General features: G+C 41.2%; 1 protein-coding gene across 1 annotated transcript in view; it reads right to left on the bottom strand.

Moving 5' to 3' along the window:
• The window catches only part of LOC133349682 (la-related protein 4-like), a 55,689-nt gene that overhangs the window by 24,808 nt on the left and 4,681 nt on the right, over positions 1–26,200 (bottom strand). The window contains 1 exon segment of the mRNA XM_061563329.1: positions 25,111–25,214. Coding sequence (XP_061419313.1) covers positions 25,111–25,176 — 66 coding nt within the window. The 5' untranslated portion in view covers positions 25,177–25,214.

Genomic DNA, 26,200 nt, shown 5'->3' with positions numbered 1-26,200 from the left:
TGTGTTTAAAACAAATACAATGAAACCGTTCACAGGTTTCTTGACACGTCTACCCAAACACTGCACAGCAGCATTACTTCAAGATAACACAAACACAAATCGCTATTTAATGAAAACAAATATTGCCTTACAATTAGGCATTAAGCCATACTTTTAAATCTTGTGTAGCACTTTCAAGACTATTTAAAAATATTTTTTTGACAGGCAGATATAACTGAACGGATATCCAAAAGCTCTGAAACACGAAGCACACGTGTCGCCACATGAAAAATGTACAATTCAGTCACATGCCATGACACCACGTGTTTTAGGTTAAAACCAACGTGATGCGCTTGGTTAGTGGCGTACGTTACGTAACATCAACAGCGCAAGTCATGGTCGTTCAATGACTGCACTGTTCGCCAGACTGTGGAGTCAGCCTTCGTGTCTAGGACACGGCTCCTATGGCATATGGGGCAGCTAAGTTGGTCTGAGCCTGGTCAACTGTGACTGCATTAAAACACATCATCATTTGGATGGTTTTATTGTTTTTCCTTCATTTAGATGAATCTCAGCTAGATGAGAATTAAAACAGTGTAACCGTGATGCCAAAAGCACGAACATCATAGCAAAGTTGTGGCAAAGTGGACTCCTAATGTGTAAACATAGGGAGGCCACCTTCAGAGTTTTTAGAAGTAGTTCTGTGGAAACCTCTTGTCAAGATATTCTGAGATATTCAAATAAAGTCATTATCATGATGTGGATAGCACACAAAGAATAACATTGGGGGGAGGGGGAGAGGCTAAAAAATATTTAAATGTTTTAAAAAATCTCTTAGGCCCACATCACTGCATATGTAAATTCAGCCTTCCTGTTGACCTTTTAGGTTAACATGAACAACCTGATGTGATTTAAAATAACCCCCCCCCCCACACACAGTGTGTATTTAACAGTAAAGTGGAACATACAAAAACAAATGCCTCATCGAGTTAATTTGCTGTGAAAACACAAATGATACAGGTCACAACCTCGGCTTCTCGCACAACTTCGCGGGACGACACGGCGAGTCACCTCGATTTGATTGCTCACTAATACTATGAGCAGCTCCGAAGCAGTTGTACCGCTCTGGGCTCGCGCTTTCAAGGTAGGAGGCAGTGGAGGAAGGGTCTGCCAACTCCTCAACATTGAACGCATGGCAAACTGTTGGCAGGGATGTTCACACACCAAGCGCCAGCGTCATTACGGGAAGCATTATGCCAATTATGGGTTCTGCAAAGCTATTTGTAAAATTGAGGAAATTATCCTGCGTTGACGATATACTCTTTAGTACATAAAAAAAGTACGATAAGCGACAATAATTAATGCCAAGCACACAATGCTACATTTTATTCACTTAAATAAAAAAAATATGAATCACATTTCTACAGCAATGGACAGAAGCTGAACATGCCTCAAGGTAGTATGTGATCTGTAGTAAACACAAACAGCTTCACGAAGGATTAATGGTTCCGAATTAAATTGTGATAAAAAACGCTGTGCCAGGTCTGTTTTTCACCCTTGCATATTGATGCACTCTCCCATTAACATTTCATTTAATCTTAAAGTGAAAATATGTTCTCGGAGCATCTCGAACATTTGAAAGTGAATTCAAGAGAACATAAAAACATCTTAAAATGTCCACATTTGCCTGACACACTGTACTCTGCTTACCGGGCAAACCGACAGAGATGATGCCACCTGTGCCAGTTGATTCAGAAAGGTGAACGATAAAATGGTTTATAAAACCGCAGGGAATTTGAACATTTCAGCAAATTTTGAACAGGAAACCACGATACAATTACTTAAATTAAATTCGGCTTTTGTGTACCACGTAATATAAATCAGCAAAGTTCCAGGCTGTTGAAAGAGCACAGGTGAGACGGTGTTCTCGCTCTTGTAGAGACTGCCACTCCATTTGAGTTTCCATGACGATATTTAGCGAAAATTTCTTCACCAAAACAAACGAATTGGAAACGCATTCGGGTCATTAACATGCTGCAGTGTTTCGTTAACATTGCCAGTTTTTTTCAAGCCACATCACACTCCACGCTGCCCTTTACACTTCGTTCCACGCTTTAACTTTCCCAGTGTGTGTACAAAGGTGTCACACGACCGATGACGAGAGACATGACATTTAAGGAGATTTGTTTTCCTGGACAATTTAACAGGATGTGTCAGACTCTTTGATTGCTACATGCAGCAATTGTACCATCCTATCGTCCTTAAAAAAACACACACATTCTGATCTGTTCAATTAAATTATTGAGCATTTAAGTAAGCGCAGCAAATATATAAATACATGTGCAGCTTCAAATTTGACTTACGAGCGCATCACAATGTATTATATATACAGCACGTACATCCTTTGCTAAATCCATAATGACTAAAAGCAACAGTGCCTTTATTGAAACTAGAAAGCAGGGAGAAAAAAAAAACTGAATGTAAATGGAAACTGTTGTATCCATCACCATGAATCACCACACTTTCCACAAATGTTTGCTTTAATGCCATATGGCTCATTATGCCCATCTGGATTCTCACAAAGAATTTTGAGCGTCCCCAACTGTTGCCCACATTGGCGGTAAGCGTACAGTCAAAACACTATGCCAATCATCATTACTGGCAGCAGGGACAGGAAAATGAACACATTATTAGGGCTGGACAGCAAAACGCCTTTCATGTAAGCATCAAGCCGTGCAGTAGGAGACCACAACGGCATCTGCCTTTTTAAGGCTGCATTAACATTTGCTAAAAAATAGCATGAATTGAGACATGTGCTGTATAAATTGTGATTTTTTTTTGCCCCCCCCCCCCAACACTTGTGGCCACAGGCATTTGTCAGCAAATGGCCACGAGTGCATAACATGGCCATGGTCGGTTAACATCGATTTGGTTGAACCAGGAGAGCCCATTATTAGAATAAACATTTTCCAATGAAATTAAGCAATAGGGAAGAATGACATTGCCTCTGTCGACAGAGCCAACATAGCACACTAATGAAAAGATTTGACCAAACTAAACTATTTTAAAAAAATTCAGGTGAGGCCCACTGAGCTATGTAGCTCTTTTCCCGAAGCGACCTGGCCACAAATGACAGCTCAATTAAGTGGCTTATGTGGACATTTATAGCAGCCAAATACTCTAAACGCATGTTTATAACTGTGGAGGGAAAAACCAGAGGACCCGGAAAAAAATCCACATGGCTATGGGAAGAACATGCAAACTCCAAATATACAGATGCCAGTCAGGATCAAACCCCTGACCTACATAACAGACGAGGGCGTTAACATTTCTACATATCGCCATAGGACTAAAACATCCACTGAATATAACAAGCTCCAAATACACTATCTGTAAGCAATACAATGGATAAACACGTATTCTTTATCACCTGTTGAAATTAGAGTCAGGGGATTTAGGTTAAGGCCGCAATCAGTCTAGTCCCTAAATAAAGTAGCATCACTTGAACTAACTAGGGCATCAAACTAGTTTATGCAACTTTGCAGTCATTATCCAAAAAAGCTTGGCATAAAACCGTTTGTTTAAGGCCTTTTAATTTCTAAATCTACTTACAGAAATAGTTTTCAAATACATGGCATTACTGTAAACTAAACTAGCTCTGCGTTCCCCTTCACAGCCCAATGAAAGTGAAACACCAGAAAATCTGCAATCCTTTTACATAAACCTCATCATCAAACCTATACACGGGAAGCCACCACTGTTGGGTACTGCTCCATAAAACATATGGACATCGAGCTGTGCACTTCTCATTCAAAAGTAAATCGCAGCAACTTAACTCATCCCATGCTGGTTGTCATGAACACTGCAGGCTCTACCGAAAAGTGCCATTAACAAAATAGGGTTGCGTGTGCCCAAACTACATTGCACCACGCTGCAACATTTGCCGCAAACTAAGATTGACGCATCCAGAGATAAGGTGGGTGTGGTCGTGCCATCATGTGAAGGATAAACCTGACGAATTGGGATAGATTTCTTTTAATCGGCTAAACATTATGGCTGCGTCACCTATATTTGGCTTTGGACAGCCATAATTCCTGGAAGCGTCACACTTAATTAAATTGGACGAGTCTGTAAAACACCACCAATGGACAATATGAGCAGAACTAATTTCTGCCAAGGATACCACTGTTAACAGAAAGCACATTATCAATGTCCTTTCATGGAAATTACACTGGTGGTATCTTTTGGGTTACATACTTAGTCAATCACGGAGAACTGGAAATCACTAAATGCAAATTCGACCACTTTTACAATTCCTGCATCAAAGAGTAAGTTGGCACACCAATCCAGGTACAATAAGTGGAAAGAAAAAGCTATTCGTAAAAATTATGTTGATTCATCAAGTCACCTCGTTTAGTTTACAGAAGTCATTAGTGTGGGAAATAACAACCCAACAGAAGTGTCAATTATGCTGCCTTCATGTCCTGTTCAGTGCCCATTGAGTAAGCCATTATCCAGCTTAAGGAACACGCTTACCCAGAAAATGAATGTGAGCAGCTGAACAATGAGTGGACTAGGGATCCATCACTTCTACTTCAAAGTTCACGCTTTGCTGATGTGACCAATTAGTGACCTTCATCTCAATGGATAATTGGAACACGAAACTGCACAAGCCATAATAACAATGTACCATCTTTTGGATATATTGTTCATTATGTTATTGTGCTAATTAAATATATGTGTGGATACAATATATAAAAATGGCAATTCCTGCATAGCCAGAAATGTATATGTATCACGGATTTTAGCCGTACAACGCATCCTGCTCAATGGATAAGACATGAGCAAAGCTCGTCAGCTGCTCTGCAGTGTGGAAAATCTGTGCCTCCACCACACGTGAAAAGCCAACGCTTCTCTCAAGTGATTGATCGATGGCCCTACAGACGGAGGATAGAGATCATATCATGCGGCAAAAGCAAGAGCCCCATCCATCGCCAAGGCCCTGGTCGACAGCATACCTCTCTCCCCGCAGCTGACTCACCTAACACGGCAAACAAAACAAAGGAGAGTGCTCAACTGGTTGTCGTTAGCCACCATCTCTTGCACGCAATTCATTTCCTGCAGGCAATTTGGCTAAAGAGGGAGACTCTCCAACCCTATCATTTGCAGATAGATTCTACACTATTTGATGGACACTTTAAACTTTGGTAAGGCAACTAGAAATTTATTAAGATAACAGACGTTCATCTTTGCCAACGATATGACATTATCTTGTGTTATACATGGATCACTCGATTGACAGTTCTACTGTGCATTATCAGAGTGGTACTAAGCTCAAATTAAAACTTGATACATTTGAACCACATGGCAAGAATGAACGGGTAAGGTTGCGAAGGCAATTTCTTGAAACGAATTGTTCCGCAAAGCACGAATATGCTTTGGAAGACCGGTATACTTACCGATGCATGTTACTTTCTAAAAATGCAATGCAAATATTTATTTTGCTCTCAGCTCACAAAGAAGTCTCTCAACTATGAAAATAAGTTTCGAACTACAGTTCTGCTTTGATGGTAAACAAAGCTGGAGCCATGTACTGGCCACTTGACTTTCTGTATGAAAAATGGCCGTGATGTACTGCCATAAACACAGTACTTGGAGCTTTTAGCAAAGCATGCAGATAAATCTAACAAAAGTTAATTTCGCATTCAAGTTGTTTTCAAAAGAGATGGCTCGCAATCTCATTGTGTACACAATTTTAAATAATTCCAAACCATCTGAGCATTAACACAACCTTTTCAGTCAAATTAAATGTAATTGCATTCACTACCAAATTGTCTCGATTTAACGCTTTCGTGACTGCAGGGATTCATCTTCTTGGTTCTTTCGGTAAAGTCACGTAGAAGGGAAGTAATAAAATAATAAAAATAAAACCTAATAAAATAATTCTCACGACGTTTCGGCCACAACGCAAGCAGCCGTACTCAGGTGAAGACCAAGTCTGTCGGGGAGACAGCGTCTGAAGACACCTGGTCTTCACCTGAGGACGGCTGCTTGCGTCGTGGCTGAAACGTCGTGAGAATTATTTTATTATCTTTTATTTTTATTATTTTATTACTTGCCTTCTACGTGACTTTACCGAAAGAACCAAGAAGATACCAAATTGTCTTCGTACTCAAAACACATTTTGTATTCGGCCCCTTTGCACAATGACACACCGTGAGTACCAAAACGCCGCTTGTACACGCTGTAAAACACATGTACACTTACTGGACTGAGTGTACACATGCTTAATCTTAATCTTTCCACCTAATGGCTCTGCATAAACAGGTTCTTACTCTCAGAGGTAAAATGACTGTGAAATGTCAGACCTTGCAGTGTGCTTGTTTGCCAAAAAGATAAATCTTCAAATGATGCTACCTCCTAACACTAAAACTTTCAGCTGTAAGAAGGCCTTCCACGAACCTGAGCAAACAAGCCAAACATGAAAGATGTTTTTCTAACCTGCAGCTCCATATGCACAGCCAAGTTTAACACCTAGCCAAAATCCATTCACCTCCACCTGTCCTTTGGGCAATCCTCATGGCCCACAGATACGGTAAAAGAAACACCTGCTTACAAATGTTGAGCTCAGAGCATGTATTTTTATTATTTCTTTTTACTTTCCTCTGCCAAGCAGTTACACATCAACGACTTTATTCTATTGATAATAAATGAGAAGAGCCAGTGTTCGTGTACAATTCATGTTATACAACCACGTATTAATACGTAGAAAGAAAATAAATTAAATAGAATACGACGTTTTGATTGCAACACAAGCAATCGTCATCACGTAGAAAACAAACCTAGTAAACTTAGAAATGCAATACAACACAGAGAGTCGGCTAACACAACAGGCAACACCCTACCTGGTTGATTACGTTATTCCAAAGATTGCTAAATTTGAGAGAGACACAAAACACAGACACGGAGACGCACAGACAGACACACAAGCAGAGAGAGGACACACATCGACACACAGTGTATGTATCAAATACACTGTATTTGATACATAGACACACACACAGAATGTGTGTGTGTCTGTCAGATTCTCGTTAAGATAAATTAATATCAAGTACCACAATGCCAACATTTTGTAGACTATGAAAATGCATTTATATCAGTGGAAACGTAAGTAGTCATCCAAGATTGTAATGTTATAGAAATGATCAAAACCATGTATATTGATAAAACAGCATCAAGCAGGATTTTTTTACTGGTGGCACATATGCTGTATTTGAGACAAGGCGATACAGATCAGTGTGATTAAAGAGATATATGAAATAGACCCCCCCAGTGACAAGAGATACACATGAATGATAGCCATGCCACTTCAAAACATCCATACATGTGAAATATGTCACGGAGCCAGTCAACAAGGCCTAATGTAACCAACGGGAAAATATAATTTAAAAGACCAATATAAAAAGGGAGAAATTGCAAATCAGAAGAGTTTGGGATGGTGATAATGTCACCAAGGTTATTCAGTGACAAAAATAAATTCTGAAAATTGTACTTGAAAAATAGGCATAAAGATAATTGCTAATATTATCATAATTACAAAGAAGCATGGAGAGATGCCCATACTGGGAATTACGCTGAGTAACATGAATAGGAATACGTGGATCAGATAATGTACACAATAGATATCACATTGATTGCGAAGAAAGTGTTCTTCGGAAGGTGACATTGCAAGATGGGATAATGGCTGAGATGACAAACGACAAAGCAAACGACAATTTTTATTATTATTCTCGAATCCCAACCTTGAATTGACAAATCTTCAAATCGCAGTGGTGCAATAGTGCACGGAGCCGCACAGCAAGAATAGTAACAATGGACTGACAACCAAAGGAAGGAACAGGCCCGAAAACGAAGTGATGAGATGAGCTCATGTGCACGAGTAAGATCGATTTGGCCATGGAATTGTGGAACTTCAGGGGTGGTGACGTGAGGAGACTTTCATTATGCAGTGGTTAGGTCATGCCCGATGATGATGCATGTGGATATAAAATTACCTTTCGGCTATTAATGGTGAATTTGAATCACACAGAAGCATTTTTTTGGTTATACGTTGTTGGAATTGTATCTGTAAAAACACATACGAACTTTACGATTAATCCGAGACTTGCTTTACAGTAAAAGTACACTGAACGGTGTTGTCTTCACAATGTTTGAAATTAATGGAGGGATCACCCAAAACCAATCGCTGAAAGCTTAGATTAGATATTTGGGAACCAAACCATTGTGCAATGTACGTAAACATTCGTTATTACAAAACTACAGAAGATTGATTTTATTTGCTGGCAAGTGAAAAACTTTCGCACGTGTACAAACCATCACGTTCAATACATATTTAAATAAAACTAAGGAATTGTTAGTTTTTTCCCCATTAAACCCAGGCTCATAGTATTGCATGCACTGCTAGTAGTAATGTTTGGCCTGACCTTACATGGCAGATGAATCATATGTCAAAGGTCAAAATTTAGCATAATTTATTCGTCAAATGAGCTACCTGCTCCATGTAAATCCAAGTCTCTTGTTGCTGTGTTATTTCAACTTCAACACTAAGACACGACTGCATCACATATTTTCCTAGGATGTGCAAGTGTTACGGATGCTCGATATCAATGTTATGTTCAACGAGACTCGCCAACATGTCCACTTCTTTTGCATAATACAAGAAAAGAGTGGACATGTTTTGCATGTGAAATGGCTTTGCCAAGTTGCATATTTTTTTAAGTTTTTCTCAAAGACCTCAAACATATCATCTTGTGGTTGTATATGCCTGTAAACGTGCCTTGATGGCTATAGTTTGCCTCGACAGTGGATGAATTATTAAAAGCTTATGCAACAAATTTCCCCATGCACAAGCGCTGCAGTACTTTTCTCAGTTTTTTTTACAATATTCAGTGATGCAAAACATAAGCATTAAAATTACTCCCATTTCTTGCTTACTACCAACCGGTGCTGGTTTTTACTTGCTCAAACAGCGCAAGCTCTCTGTATGGCTTCCGTGCACATTAGTTTGATTGGTCTAAGATTCCTGGCTTCACTTTTATTCTAATGGCTTTAAGTTTGATAACCCTGACCCGTTTCCACTACGGATGAGTTTTGCAACTGAGGCGCCCTTATACACCCACCTTCCAAAATTAGCATTTTTATTCATTAAAAAACATTTCCTGATATGTTGTAAAATGTATTGTAGCTAAGCAGAGGCTCACTTTACCGAATTGGCGTACCCAGCTTGTTATGAAACCATGTGTGACCTTACCTAATCACATGGAAATGAGATGCTGCATCTTAGGTCACCTGTTTTTATGTAAACTTTTATATTTTATAAATGTTCGACAAAAGACTACAGAATTTTTGCTATATTATTGGGAATTAATCCCATAAATTATTATGTCGTATAAACTTTAAAATACGCAAAGACAGCTCACAAGCAAATGCTACTTAGAAAAAACTACGTAATTTCCATACACCCATCAGTGCCAGTGGTGAACACACTGAACTATGAACCTAGTAACCGATTCCCAGCCATCGCTAACATAATTGGGGAATAATACCAGAAGCGGTCCGAGATTACTAATTGGTGCTGGCCTATGTTGTGAAGAATAGTAAGCCAGTTCTCAATGGCCTTCATACAAAAGTGAACTAAGATTTGTTAATTATTACTACTTAAGCTGATGGCGTATCCTACAAATACAGTTTGGATGAACAGTACATTTGTTTTTCTGGATTTCCTAATCATATGGGTTAAGAAAAGCACACTTTTTTCAAATTTTCTTACTGTGTTTTTCACACCTGATGATGATTGCTTGTGTTGCAGTCTAAACGTCGTGAGAATTGTATTGTTTTACATTTTTATTATTTTATTGTTTCCCTTCTACGGGACTTTACGGAAAGAACCAAGAATATAATAGCACAGTAATACGTGGATTTATGTCACCCCATTTTTGCGTTGTTTCCCAAATACATCGCCGCATTATTATGAATACCACCACCCGATTTGCACCACCCCGACCCACACTTGCGTCGCTGACAGCATCACACGTGCCGTCCTGTCTCGTTATTCGTTGCCTCTCAGCCTTTTCTTCCACCTACCCGTGTAATTGCTTTCTTTTGCCGCATTTCGAAATGCTTCGTCGCAACGCAGACGCGCCGTAAACTGGGGTGGTGTATTTACTGCACATTCCATGCTCGTAGCCTTTGCCAAAAAATATTCAAACACTCTTTATTCATTTCCAAAGACACACACATACTGCTATATATATATACTCGGGGTTAAGAAGCAAACATTGAGGACTGTTGCTTGCGTTCATCGAGAACGAGCGTGTTGATCGAAACTAAAATATATTCATGCTTATAAACAGCAGGAGGAGGCCTCTACAGGTTTCGGGAAGAAGTAATTTCAATAATGGATGGGCTATTTCAAAAATTCAATAATCATTGCCTCGTGCACAGTCACTGTATATTTGGGAGAGAAAAAAAAATCTAAACAGAAAAACACATGCAATGTTAAGCCCTGCTTTAAAATAAAATCCGAACTAAAAAGAAGATTGCACTGCTGACATTTGCAAAGGCACTTGCCGGAATAGATGTAAACAGCACAAAGGTCTTGATGAAGTGTATTTATTCACATTTAGAACATAAGACACTGAAAGGTTAACGGTATTAGAACAAGACATAGATTAAGGGATAGTTTATTTTATTCAAACAGAAGGCCTAACGGCACACTTCGATGTGGTTAAACACAGCCGCGTTATCAACGACTCAAATTTGCTGCAGTGACATCTGTTTAACGTGACCTAAATTCACTCGGCGTCAGCAATGAGGGGGGGATAGAGGAACACGCTCATTTTGCATTAACTCCAAGGCAGATGCTCGTCAGACTCATTAAGTAAAAGCCGCGGGCAATCACAAGTTGCTGGAAACCATTATTCCGACCACAGCACTCTGCAGGGTCACACAGCTTAGAGCAATCACAAATGGTGTCACACACCAGCACGCATCAATGTGCCCCTGGTGGTGGCCCAAACGAGTGATGAAGAAGAGGCATTAAGCAATGGTCAGTTATTTAGCCAACGTTTCAGCCTAAGTAGGAGCACCGTCTGTAACTGCTCAATTTCACAACAGACATTAGCAACACAACTGGATTCAATTGTGGTTGAGGTTTACATCAAGAGGAAATATTTGGGAACCCTTATAAACCCCTCGAGAGAAATTTACTCAACAGAAATGGGTATACCAGAGATGTAAAGCATTAATTCAATACAGATCATACTTGCTTCAGTAAATATGGTAATTTTAAGTTACATTTGGCTTGTCTACAGGAATGTTTTCTAATGCTATTGGGAAAATAGGGCAATGATAGATTTACTCAGTAATTTAAAGCTTCACCACCACAACCGTGATGGAACATACCTCTCCTTGCTAGAAAGATCTTGGAATCCTAAGCGTGTGCGAGGAAGCAGCTGATGTAACCCCTAAATGTCCATTCATGAGACTGGCTTACTTATTGACAAATGTCAAATACTGGTCTCCAAAATGTTACTGTATAACCTTGAAGCTACGCTATACAACTTCAAAAGTGTAACTTATTAGTAGAGCCCAACACTTTCAGGGGCTTCTCACAATGTCCAGCTTCTAAACACGAGGACGAACGGCAAATCTGCCTAAGTATAATGAACAAAAGAAACTACTACGTAAACTGGCATCGTATATAAATATTATTCCAATGTTGTAGAGGGGTAGCCGCATTCTCTCCTGCACTCAACAGAAAGTGGTAACACTGGGAAAGATGCACCAGACCAGAAACTAGAAATTGATTCGCACGCACATGCCGCCCCCCCCCCCCTGCTCAAACAGAAACAAAACTACTCCATATCCCAAGAGCATTTCCACACTTTGTGTATGGACACAATTCGTGCGAATGTATTCATTATATTTCGATTTAAAGCTTTCGTGACTGCAGGGATTCATCTTCTTGGTTCTTTCGGTAAAGTCACGTAGAATGGAAATAATAAAATAATAAAAATAAAACACAATAAAATAATATTTTTATTATTTCCATTCTACGTGACTTTACCGAAAGAACCAAGATGTATTCATTATATTAAATATCGTACAGCCAACATTCACGTGCAACACAAGGACGTAGTAAGCAAGAGCAGTGAACATTCAAATGAGAACTGCATTATAATGTGGCTCACACGTTTGATACGATTTGCTAATCTACATAGTATAAAACACTAAAGGTTGTTTTGTAGCATGTTAAGCCGAATATATATACACACAAACGCATTTTCCACACTGATTCTAATGCAGATAATCCTGCTCGGAAAGTTGGAACGTTCTAGAAAGCTCAATTTAACCTCACAAATTCGACGAGTCCGTACGACGTTTCAGTAATTCATAAACATACCTTTGAGAAAACTCTCTCCTCTTGGTTTCCTTTTATTAAAAAAACGACCCAATAAAAAACAAACATAAAAACAGCCTCCACAACTTGGCCGATGCGTTCGCTAAACTGGCAGCAAGCCTACTGGAGAAAATCTGCAAATCCCCTTTTTGCATACACACGATGTGGTGCGGCGTGGTGGTGGGGGGCGAGCAGGCTGCTCAAGGAAGGAACGAGAAGGACTGGTGCAAGAGCACGTGTCCAAATAACCCAGCGCAGCGACATTGCTCAATTTGCGCAGCGACGGCCAACACGCAGACACACGAGAACACTTGGCTGATCGCGATGCTCAATGACAACCCAAGTCTGGCACAGATCCCAGCAGCAGCTACTGCTGCCGCAGCCAAGAAAAGGGATGCAGTGGCAAGAGAGAGAGAGCGCTTTCGAATGACTGGGCTACCCACCTCCACGTACAGCAGCATGCTCCGAGACAGACAGCTGATTATTTTAACCGAGACGGCTTTGCCACGCGAGTTTAGACTGAAAAGGCACGGCGGCTGCTTGTCAGCCAATGCCGCAGCATTGGGCGGAACCAGCATGCCTTGGTGCTTCCTGTGGCTTTCAAGTCAATGTCTGACCCACTTTTCACAATAAAGGTCCCTTTCAAGCCCGAGGTCACTTTGCTACTATGCTGCGCCCCATCGCCGCAGCAATATCGTTAACAGATTGTCGGATAACACGTGGAAATAAAATCGGGAAAACGCATTCACATCTCTGCTTTGAGCAACCAATATACAGCATTCAGAAAGCTCGTGGTATTGTAATGCTTAATGGGTTTTGCTTTTCAATCCTGGACTTCTTTTCCAGAGAAAGGCAATTGGTTGATTGTTCTTCAAAGGCTGTGCTTTTGTTTCGAAGTCCATAGGCACCTGACAGCACATTCATGCACTGCTAAAGAGGGGGACACCGTTTGCCAAGTCAGCCACTATTAGTCAATTATTAAACTTCGTTTCAATGCCAGCTTTGAGCAATTACGAACAAAGGTTACAACTATCTGAGATACCAGGCAAACAAAATAGGTTTAAAGCTATACCTTAACTACACTTTCACCACGGACTTCGAATAACTTGCTGCGGTGAGATTTAATGCAGTGACGTCTGTTGCTTATGCAATGTATGTTAGACAAAATGTGCGTGATGATGAAAAGTATAACTGTAGTAAGCTAAATAATTGTCATACACCTTATTAATTATGCTGGGTAAAAAAACGCTAAAATGTTGACGGAATACATTACTTTCCAAATATACCGGATTTTAATCATTCACAATCAAATCATTATTAAACACATCACCTTTGTTCGCACATGACAGAGTTTATGAAGGTCATTTACAAATCATATCAAGTAAACAGAACCCCTCCATGCCTTTGCAATGCGAGAGCCAACCTCATGATATCCGAATCCTGCTCGTGTCAATGTGTTCTCCAATCCAGCGGTCCCAAACCTTTTTGGCACCAGGGACCAGTTTTGTGGAAGACAATTTTTTCACGGACCGGGGCGGGGGGGGAGGTCATCATTGGGTCTTTCCCTCTTTTCAAATAACCTTTCCAGCGACGTTTGTTTTTTATACTTAATTTGGAGCTTTCGTGACTGCAGGAATTACTCTTTGGTTCTTTCGGTAAAGACACGTATAAAGAGAAAATAATAAATTAAATACTAGCATACGACGTTTCGATTGCAACACAAGCAATCATCATCAGGTATAAATGAAATAGAAACACAAATCTAGTATACTTAGAAATGTAATATAATACAACAGAGAGTCGGATAACATAACAGTCAACACCCTACCCGGTTGATTACGTTCTATTTGTATCTGGTTCTGTGTTCTATATGTCTCTGGTTCTGTGTTTTAGCTCTCTCTCAAATTTATCATTCTCAGGAAGAACGCAATCAACCAGGTAAGGTGTTGACTGTTATGTTATCCGACTCTCTGTTGTATTACATTACATTTCTAAGTATACTAGATTTGTTTTCTATTTCATTTATACCTGATGATGATGATTGCTTGTGTTGCAATCGAAACGTCGTATGCTAGTATTTTATTTATTATTTTCTCTTTATACGTGACTTTACCGAAAGAACCAAAGAGTTTGTTTTTTACTCATTTCGGCTAGGGGTTAGCAGCTTGTGGGCTTACCAACACTGCCTGATACAAGCGCTCAGTGCGGGAAAAGAGGCGCGGATGGAAGTGGTCAATAATAAAATAATTGGGGCTGGCCACGCACAGACTCACCGCTCTCACCTCCTGCTGTGCGGCCAGGTTCCTAACAGGCCACGGACGGTACCGGTCCGTGGCCTGTTAGGGGGAACCCCTGCTCTAATCGATTGTAGATCACTTCGAGAGGAATTCACAACATTGAGTTTAAACCTACTCGCTCTCCTCGACGCCCTCGAAAGTAACATTGTTCACGATTGAGGGTCATGAATTACATCAAGAATGAACCGTCTTGTTTGTGGATTCTCATTTATTAGTTTTCATCGTATTTGTTCTGCCTGTATTGACCGTCTTATGTATACTATCTAATAATTCACACTGTCACGGCTGTACCAGTGCGTTCCATTGGCTTAGGGGAACATTTGCATAGATTTTTACAAAAACCGAAAACTTTCGGATGAACGTAGTCCCACTCGTCAGGGTCAAGCCTCTCCCGGCTCAACCCATCCGCTGACGACCCCCGGCGAGATGCCCGGCCAGACCAGTAACAGTCTCCCGTTCTACTCCGCCCTAGTTAACAGGTTACGATTCCTGCGAAAGCTTGTTGAACCTTGGTGACCCCTGCTTGTTTACCATGGCGACTGCCGTGATGTCACAGCGTACAAGGATATCTTTCCCTGTCACGAGTGCCTTTGTGCCGTTCCAATGCAAACCCCAATGGCCGAGTTCGAGGCCTTTGACATCGTAAAGAACCTCAAGTAGAATCCTGACCCCCCACTGGTCCATGGGGACCTTCGTTATGGGCCTTGAACTACGAGCCTTGAAATTTCTGCTTGAACGCCCCCCCCTACCCGCCATGTTCAAATCCAGAGGTGACCGAGACTCTCCGCAAAAACCTGTCGTTGCCCTGATGGGAAGATCTGGAGCACCCATTAGTTGCAGGTCATTCTCGCCCAGGTTTATGCAAACTAAGGCAAATCACCCATCCGGCCGCCGAGAAAGGGGGGAGGGGCTTGTCCTCCCAAATTGAAGGAACCAGACTGAGAGGCCTCGTCACCTCCGCTGTTGGGAGTCAAGCCTCTCTCCTGTACTCTACCCCCTTAGCTTTACCGGGCTTCCAAGAAGAGCCACTATACCGGACGGTCTGACTCACGCCAGCCACTTCTGGTTTCCAGCGTAAAGAATAGGGGTGCAGCCAGAAGGAGGTTTCCCGACGTTCCACCCTCTCAACATGGTTCCATAGAAAGGTTTCATTGTTCATGGCCCTGTACTGCACATCGGGCAGGAGAACTAATGGGTCCCTGACACCGACGGCTTGTGAAGCAGGCCGGCCTTTTTCATGGTTTCAAACAAGGGCAACCCCATAAGAGCCTCATCCTGGTCCTCCATAAAGGTGCAGAACCTCTTTTAATACCCCTAAGGCTTTAACTCTTCCCTGGTTTTCCCCCACTCGTGGTGAACCAAATCCAGCATACGCTGGTCCAGCGGCATTGCCTGTTGCCTTCGATACCGGGGGGGCTTGTTAACCACGCGAGCTTTTTGCCGTTGTCTGGCCCTGCCTCGGTGGAGAGATCTGGGGCCACGATGTGAAGAGCCGCCTCCGGCTCCTTCTCGTCCCCGCTGAGGAATTGTTGCGCAAATGGCTCGTCCTCTCAAAAACTGGAGTCGTGCAGACTGTAGCCACCTTTATCTGGATATCAGCTGTACCCCCCACCCCCCCCACCCCCTGTGCCGTTGAAGCTCACTTATTTGCTGGATAGTGAATTTTATCACTGTTTAACACAAATGGTGCAACAACTTACACCGAATCCTTCTAGTCTGAGAGAAACTAATGACCTGCAGAAGCTCCACTTACGTAGACAGATTGTGTCAGCTATCGGATACACCTCACGGCCTCCTCCCATTCTGGGAACTTCAGCCCTCAGGCAGATTCTCCTCTGAAGAGGACATAGGATGATGTCCTGTGGTAGTTCCCTGCATCTGGCCCTCTCCGTCATGGATGAGGTGTACTCTATGTGGGACGTCCTGATAAGGTGGCATTTTCTCGACTCCCCACTGCCATTGGTTGCTTGTCCAACAACGTCCACAGCAGTATGCCAGAGTGTGTCCAGCCTCAGACCAGCAACTGCATGGGCTCAAAGCCGGAGGGGGGGCCCAGGAAAGCCAAGGCTCTGCCTCTAAACTCTTTCTGCACTGCGTTCCGCCCCCTGACGCCAACTGCTAATAGTTGCGAATACCATTCGACAGCAACACTGACAATGGAAAAAAATTCCCACAATCGCTGGGCTGGGAGATAACCAGAATCTGGATATACAAGAAGATAAAATCTATATTTGCGGGGCTTTAAATATTATCCCCTCATGTGTGTGGTTTTTTTTTAGGAACTCCAGTTTTCTCCCACATGCAAAAAAACTTATGAAATAAACAGTCCAAATGCAGGGCCCTTCTTAAGGAAAGCACAAGACTCACCGAGGCTTACCTGTACATAAAGACTTGCGTAGATGGGGACAAAGGCTGTGCCACGTGTTCAAACTTGCCAAAATTGGTATGTTAAGCTCCTCATTAGGTTGTATCTAACTGTTCCATTACAGGGCTCGCACACATTCACCACAGGCCATGTCGGCCATCTCCAATGCTGCTTATTTTAACTGTATAAAACTATCAATCTTGCTTTTGTTAAATTGGCTGCACCTAATATACCATTGAAAAAAATAAGCAATTACTGCATATTATTTTCAGGCATGCTGTAGTTGCACATATAACCCATAATTGAAGGTTATTTAGATCAATTTTCGCTCAACCTTAAACCGTATGAACGCAATAGATATATAAATATCCAAATAAAATCACTAAATTATTAAAATTGTTACAATAAATGTGAACGCTTTTATTGGGATGCACCTGTAATCCAGCATTTAAGGCTAAGGTTGGTGGATTACATTGAATTGTGGAACTCCCAAATCATTTAGCTACAAGGTAGATGCAAGACAGTTCCAGGTCTGTTCAGAAGTCTACTTGTTCGTAAGTCCAACTTTACTCCTGACGATTCCAAACATGTTGTACGGCATGTACATTAAACATGGGGAATGCCTTTAAAAGTTGTATAATCTGCTGTAGATGTAGATGCCACTGGTTCTTCATCTTCTGCGGATGTAAATGCCACCACCGGCATCTATTGCGAGGCGATTTAACTTACGACTCTCGGTCCGAACAGGCAACCAGACATATGGACAGGGTTGTTCGTATCTCTGAAAGTTCGTAAGTAGAGGAGTCCCTGGACAGCAATGGTTCGTGAAGCCATCTGTGTCGATCTTCCAAGGTCATCCCCCCACATATCCGTAGGTTCTCTCGGTATTCTAGGTATTCCTTCCAGGCAATACACTCCTTAAAAACGGAACTGGCAGAAAAAACAACACTATACATGATTTTCCTGAAGAAATGTCATGGAGGCCCAGTGAGGCTTTGTTGGAGGAATTTTACATCATCAAATTTATCACAAAAACGGTCTCACTGAAATGTTCAGCACAACCATTCAGTGTATCGGAAAATATATTTCAAGATACCGATATCACCAAAATCCAACAAAATGTTCAACTGTGTGCTCAAAATACATTTAACACAAGATTTGCATATGTATAACGAATGCTGAACAAGTATCAAATCTAAACACTGTCAGACAACGGATAATCTTACGTAAAATGTATAGGAATCATTCAGGTTAGATTTTAATGTATGTATATGTATTCATGTTATTCTTTGGGTCTTTCGGTAAAGTCACGTGGATAGGTTCAAAGAAATAACAAAAATACCAAAAACTACGTTTCGATCGCTTGTGTTGTGATCGAAACGTCGTAGTTATTTTATTTTTACTACAAGTTTTGTATAGTACTTTTTTACATTTTCATTTCAGTGACCCAGGTCACTTTGGCAAAAGATTATATCCTTGCCTCTTTCGTTGTCATCAAGTTAAATAAAACAGACTGAATCTTCAACTCCTTCTGCAATTTCACCATGCGATAAATACATTCAACATCAAAGATATCACAATGGTTGAAAGGGCAGCGACAAAACACCAGTGAGGGAAATGCATATCGTAACGTGACCATGCATGACAAACAGCAAGCATTTTAAGTAGACGAGCTTTACGAATCGCTGCAATCGTTTCGCCGCGTGTACGGGTTAACATTTAAAACTCGACTAATTGCCCAATGATCAATAGCTGACAAGCCCATGTGGCCATCACAGATTTTGTAGAATGCCCACGTCAGGAATTACCACATGTAATGAAATGACTAATCAATATTTTTGCACGTGTAAACCTGCATTCATTACTATGGTCACACCAAGCATCATAACCGCATAAAGAGAAATGGGTCTAAAAGTTGGTTTCATTATAATTACACTTCTGCTGTATGGCTACATTATAATGTGAAAAGGCAAAGCTGAATTACACTTTACACAAAGCTTTCACAAATAACAAACTTAAAGAGAAATGTCACTTAAGGCAATACTGATTTATTAGGATGTATCTGCAGACTAATCCGCAAGTACATCAGCTTAAAAATATGCCATATATAAATAGCCAACCTCCTGAATAGAATGTTTAGATACTCATATTTTCAGACACTTTGTAATTTTATATTATCAGGTGGAACATTAATCTTATAAGAGACATTTATTTCCCCTTCTATGTCTTCATGAGATTCCACTTTGAATGTAGATAAAAGGTATCTAGAGTAGCCCTCCACATAACACCACTAGATGGAAAACCTTCCTTTTTCAAACGCTTATCTCCACTGCCCACACGTGCAATATTAATATCGTAGTATTTTTATATGGCATCATTCATGCAAATTATATTATAAAAAGCTACATAATTTGTAACACGTACAAGTTTTGCACAGGGTGCGAGAAACCAGACATGCAGGAATGCAAGCCAGATCTGGTGCCAACAATTGCCCAAGCTTTGCGGTCCTATATTGATATGTTTGGCCAACTCCATGATTTAATGTTATATATCTGGAAGTAAACCGGAGTGTTACAGGGGAGTAACACTCAATCCCTGTAAAGATGAATATTCGTTCACTTGCTGTACTGTAATCCTAAAAGCTGTCTCATCCACCAACCCTCACCTCTAAAGTGCTAGATTTGAGGTATGTGCATCCAGCACCTGGCTGGTGGGTGGACACATTCAAAACGAGACGTGCAACAAATAAAAAACAAGTCAGCTCTTGGACAATGTGAGATGACGAAGAAGCATGCCTACCTGCATATTTTCAACAAACATCTGTTTTCAATGTCATAAGCTGGCTATATAAATTGCTCCTACTTCAAAGTATGTGGCATTGTGGTATGAACTAAACAGAATATATTTATAAATTATTTACTTTTAAGTTGGTACAATAATTGATCATTATCTGTAAACAATCTATTAAACTTTAATTTGAACTTAAATGAGCAAAATGCCCACAATGACCACTGAAGACCCTTTTTGTGAATGTAAAATCCTACTACTGTGGTACACATGTACATCCACATTGCCTCCAAGCACACAGGTCACGATTGAAAATGAGACAATGGTCTGTCGAGTTCTCCCTGGTCAAAACTAATAAACTTGATTCGATTTTAATGTCATCTTTTGGATCTAAGGTTCAGCAATCCCCACTACAGTGCGACTACTTTTATCTGTCATGATGTGGAGGCAGTCCTAATTATGGAAACGACTAATGAATATAAAATATCATTACAATTAGCCTTGGTAGACTATGAAAAGGCGAGCGACCCATTAATTAAACATTTGTAGCGAGTTCAACTGAGTCACAGGCGTACTCTTTGGAGGCAACACATTTATTAATACCAAGACAAAGGGGTAACTGCCCCTTAACCAGATAATAAGCTATGATGGTAGACCACCAGGCTAACTACACTAATTACACCGGAACTTGCTACAACGGACCGGACCACAGCTCAGGTCCAGGTCCACGTGTTGGAGACTCTGTAGGACGTAAACGAAGGTTTCTTCAGGATGAACAACAGCAGCTGGTCCCTCTCTGGGACCCGGCTTATATCCTCTGTGTCATGGCTGGCTCCGCCCTTAGCAACGACCACCTTCTAGAATCCTCGAGCAGGATCTCAGCCCTGACACGTGACCACCCCAAGCCCCCACCTGGGACCCCTGTGTAGACTTTACCGGTCACGTGTCTTTCGGGGTCAACCAGTGCCATGGCCCTTAGTAACCCCATCGTCGACACTCTCACACCTTATCCTGTAGGGGTCAGCACTGCACGCAGAGCGTGGTGCCATCCAGCACTGCTAGTCAGCGCTCACCGAGCCCTTCTAGGGCCAGCACTGCACCCACACCCACGTGGTGCCCGTGATGTCGCTACATCGCACGCCGTGCCTCTCTAGGGCCGGCATTACAGTGACATCCGTGATGTCACGACACATTGATGCAGTCATCCTAGTGTGGCCAACCCAGGCCTAAACGCAAACATATTTGTAATGTGTTAAAAAAATATTCATAAGAATGAAAGAGCTATACCGAGACTGCATTAAGTCAAATAATCGCTGGGTAGGTAAATGTGCAGTGGGTGCTAAGAATGACTGGGAATTATCAGAACGCCTATAGATTTAGCCATTGTTACATAATACATGTGGACACTGCAGAATCAAATCTTTCACAACTGGAAACAGAAATGACAGCACTAAATGTAGACAGTTGGAGTGAGTGACGATAAAATACAATTCCATATGTTTCAAGAGTGCAACCTTTTATACCGCACGTGATATTATTTTTTTCTCCAGGAATCCAACAAATAGTTTTAGGATTGAAGAGTACTTCCGATAGTTTCCTAGCTAAAATTGAGGCTGTAATACCATGACAAGCCGAATAGCTCATTCATGTTTTATACCTTAATACAGAGTACGCTGATCGTTCTCCAGTATCAGGAGATGACAAGCTCCTGAGCTAAAAAAAATATTTAGACATTCCACATGCTTTCCTTTTAATTGCCATATATTGTTCCTCTGTCTTTCAACTTGTCCAAATGTGTTGCATTCATGTCCTGTATCTTCTCACATTCTTTCAAGTAGTGCCTATCAAGCCATGTACTCTCACAATGTTACAAACAAATGTTTAGGCTTAACCTTGTTTCATACATTCACCTTCTTGCACCAGCACTTCCAGATCAGACGTTCTCTGTCGAGCTAATCATTTCCATCCATTGTCAACATTTTCACTTTCCTGAAAATAACTGGAGTAGGCTTCAGAGATAGTTGATAACATCTCTGCATGAGTCAATTGGGGTTAATGTAGTGGATGGAGACTCAGGGCAGGAATTGGGGGAAGAGTACTATGACAAACGTGCTCACTATCCCCACGATTGTTCAGTATTCATGGAGCAAGTGTAGGAGGTGATGAAGGCTATCAAGATTGGAAGTCAATAAATTATAGCGGCTAAATAGGCTGATGGCAAAATACTGGTGGCCTTTTGTGAAGAGAATCCCAGAAGCTGGTGGAGAGTTTCAACAAGGTGGTCAAGGAACATGGAATGAGAATAAGTGTAGAAAACCGCAGCTATGAAAGATCTCAATGCATGGAAGGAGGAGGGTGATACCACTGTAAACACAAGTTAACTGTATCAAGTAGAACACTTCTGCTACCTACAACGTATTTTGACATGGAGAAAATATTGTCATAGGGTAAACAGCTTACAGTAGAAAGTACAGTACTTTTGAAAAAAAAAGTCGCAGGATGTTGCAGAAGATTGTAAAGATATGCAGAGTTTTATGCAGCTGGGACACGAAACCTACGGAAGATATTAGAAGACATAAAATAGTTTTATCTTATGCAATCCAACATTATGTAATCACACATTTTCAAGAGCTCAAAAGGTTAAATATAGAAATGCCTTTGACCAAAGCACACCATTCTCATCTTCACAATGAAAATTAAACAAATATTTCAATCCACAAAAGCAGTCCTAAAAAAGTTAAAAGTACTTTCATATTGCAATAGCATAAAAAAGCAAAGCCAAGCCACACATGACATTTGCCCCCCCCCCCTCCAACACCACCCACATTCCCTTCTCAAATCGCTTCTCCTCTCAACCATTGATTCACATCGTCAGCCGCTGCTCCTGCATTCTGCAGAGTGCTGGCAGTGGGTCACACACCAGGAATTCCTACCGTTCCACCACGGCATGGACTGCAGTAGAAGTGGCGCCAATACGCTGCGTTGCGCAAGAGTTTGCACAAGGTACATTGCACATGAGCTGGATTTCCCTAAAACTAGTTCTGTTCAACAATCCAGCCATTTTTTTGCGAGCTCAAAAACATCAGCATCACGGGCACCACCTGGGCTGTGATGTCACGTCGGTTCTTAAAATAGGCCTGTCTGTTGATCTCAGCAATAGAAAATGTGCCAAGTACACACAATAAACTTTGTTTCGCTCATGTATTTGAAAAATATGCAAATACCATCATGATTATGTAAAATATCGAATAAAATAAGTAAGTGGTTGTCTTTACCACTGAACAGCACTTCCACAGACACTTGCTGTTTTCAGTAGTTCTGATGATGCCATCTGGGTTTAGGATTCAGCCAAACACTGATGTATGTTTCAAGAAGGGCCATTGCCTAAAATTCCATCTATTAGGGTTTTATCTCTTTAAGGGCAATGTTATTTAATGTGCCGAACTTGTTATTTGTGCTTATGCACCATTGCCAATTCAGTTTCACCAATACAAAAACTAATTATTTGTTGGTTGGCATGTGCGTACAAAAAGACAATTACGTACATCCAGACTCTGAACTACAGTGCGTCTGCGAGTTAATTAAATTACACATTTCTATCAGTTGGCTACTGCACAAAGTGGGAACATGTGTGTAGATACAATGCACAGGAGTTGATTTGAAATGTATCGCTGTGTAGAGGGCATGCATTTTGCACCAGTGAGCACGATTGAACAAACCACCCAAAATGCGCCCAATGTCATCAAGCAAACTTGGACCTTGCTAGTAATAAAATGGATATCACCATGCGTAACTATTATTATTATAGGCTGAGAGACTGTGGTGGGCAGCAGAGGGCAGTATAAAGCAAATTAAATTGTTGTGCTGTACGTCTATGCTCCCTGCTTTTTATAACCCACACAAGCTATGAATTCTAGTCAAATTACCCACACGGCATGGGGAGGTGCCCTCATCCACCAGGGGATTGACATAAGGCTGTTTCATATACATGTCCGTGTACACTGACAAACATACGAGGTCCAAAACGGTTCGTGCACATGCTCCTCGTACACATTGCAAGTGGGTTAGGTGGCTAAACCCCCCCCCCCCCCCATGCACTTTGCCCTCTGTGAACAAATACTAACATAGCGCCAGCTACTGGCCTCACACTGTCAACCTTCGGGAGGCCCTCAAAGGGTAGAAGCCCAATTTTTTCTGCCTTAAAAGCTCGGCGGCAGATACCACGTCGCACAGACAGGGGCCTTTCCTTGGTGCGTCATACGAATGTGCACGCTATTCAGTGTTTAAAAAATAGTTGAACAGCCTGTTAAGAGGAAGACGAACCATGTTGTGCAAAATTTCATACAGAACCAGTAGCGACTGCTTCCTATAAAGTATTTCAACACTTCAGCCACACAGGATGCATCATTACAGTTTGACAGTTTTACTATGCAAGTCATATGTAAACTTTACAAATTATTGTTAGCACATAATTTCCTATATAACGCAACTCAACTTTTACAGGCAAAACTGGCATTGATCTTGGCTAGAAACAAAGAAAAATGCAATGCATTTCTTTTTTTTAAACAAAAAGATACACACTCTTGCTTTGGCACTGAAGTCCAGTTCAGCCGGATATTTCAAGCTTTAGAATTCACATGACAATGTGTGCTTCAGCACGGGCAAACTTGTAAGGACTTGCCAGGACAGGCAAGAGAACCTCACATTGGAGCATGGTTTAACGCGTCTCTTTGTATAGAACATGCTGGCTAAAATATCTGCACAGTAAAGCAAAAGTGTTAATACGGTGCCTCAATAAAAGGAGTCTACACAATCAACCAACACTTTCCACCAATAACTCAAAATAAGGGCATCAGCAATCATTATAGGAAGTGTAAAAGGTGTCTTTAGAAAGGTTTAAAGATCTCAATGTTAAATTTTCTTGACTGTTCACACATTATAGAAGATAAGTTAACCTTTATTGAGAAAGTGTGTAAAAAATATTTATACATTTTGGGTGAGCATAGTTTTTATTTTGTGCCATCCCAGTTTGCCACAACAAATGTACAGGAAACTCCCACGCAAATTTCACTTCTGGGTTTATTTTAAAGCCTACATATAACGACATGGTACGATGAAACAAGATGACATCGATCAACACAAACAGTGGAATAAGCGGCATGGTCAAGAGGCGGGCATCACATGGGACGGCATAATTCGCAGGAGGGGTTGGGGGCCCATACCAGAGATTGCCTTCCTCGCTGGGTATCGGCCACGACCGGAGATTCGCTTTCTCGGTCCGAAGTCATGAGCTGCCTCTGTCCTCCCGGTGCACCGATGTACACTCCTGGGGCACACGGAACAGGTCGTTGGCAACTGGGCGGGCAGTGCACAAAGAGTGGTCAAGGCACAGAACATCAGTTGACAGATAGGTAGACAAAACAAACTGCCAGCCAAGCCACTCGTGGTAGCGGTGACCCATTAAATATAGGATTCTACCAAATGGGATACAAACATTAGTTTCGCTCATAAATGTAGACTAATTTCACTTCATCATAATGAACCTAAAAACATTCATTAAAAATGTAATGCATACCACAGACAATATACACAATGGCGAGTGACGATCAAATATAGATTGACTTCAACCAAGCCGTAGTTGACAAATGAGGAATTATTTGCAGCCCTATGATGCATGCGATTTTTTTTACATTTGACAATGGATACTCATTGTACTAAACAGCGATATAAATCAATTGTTATAAGAAAACAACATGTTGAGACACCAACTGCCATAATTCAGCCTACAACCAAACATGGCATCGCACTTGCAAGCTGCCACCATTATTCTGTGTCGATGGCACAAAAGCCACAATTTTCTACCAAACCAACCACAGCTCCATTTGATAAATATCCCGAGCACTGATCTTACAAACAGAGAAATTAACATGCTGGGCAGCTTGTGGTCAGGAGAACTCTTTGTGAGGAGTGGCTAATTTGATAGCAGCCTCTAAAAATTCTTAGCTTGCAGCTCACCATCATGTGTATAATGCTAGATAGCCAGCCAGGATAATGAATACAAATGAATGCTGTGCTAATGATTTGAATAGTGAATGCTGAACTGGAAACATAGCATCTATTGTACGCTTTAATCATGAGCTTGCACAAGCACAAAACAGCCAGCCATGGAAATAACATGTCTGGACACATTACACTCAATACGGTGTGGAACCTGGAATTAATAAAGCCGATTATCTAATATATAGAAGAGTCAAGGATTTTACGATACAACCATTACAATAGAGCACCTCGTGATTTGTTTATGTATAATTG

The sequence above is a fragment of the Lethenteron reissneri genome, chromosome 31, assembly GCF_015708825.2.
Source record: "Lethenteron reissneri isolate LAM-NWPU_2019-01 chromosome 31, ASM1570882v1, whole genome shotgun sequence".
NCBI lineage: Eukaryota > Metazoa > Chordata > Hyperoartia > Petromyzontiformes > Petromyzontidae > Lethenteron > Lethenteron reissneri.
This window is presented reverse-complemented; position numbering and strand designations above follow the sequence as displayed.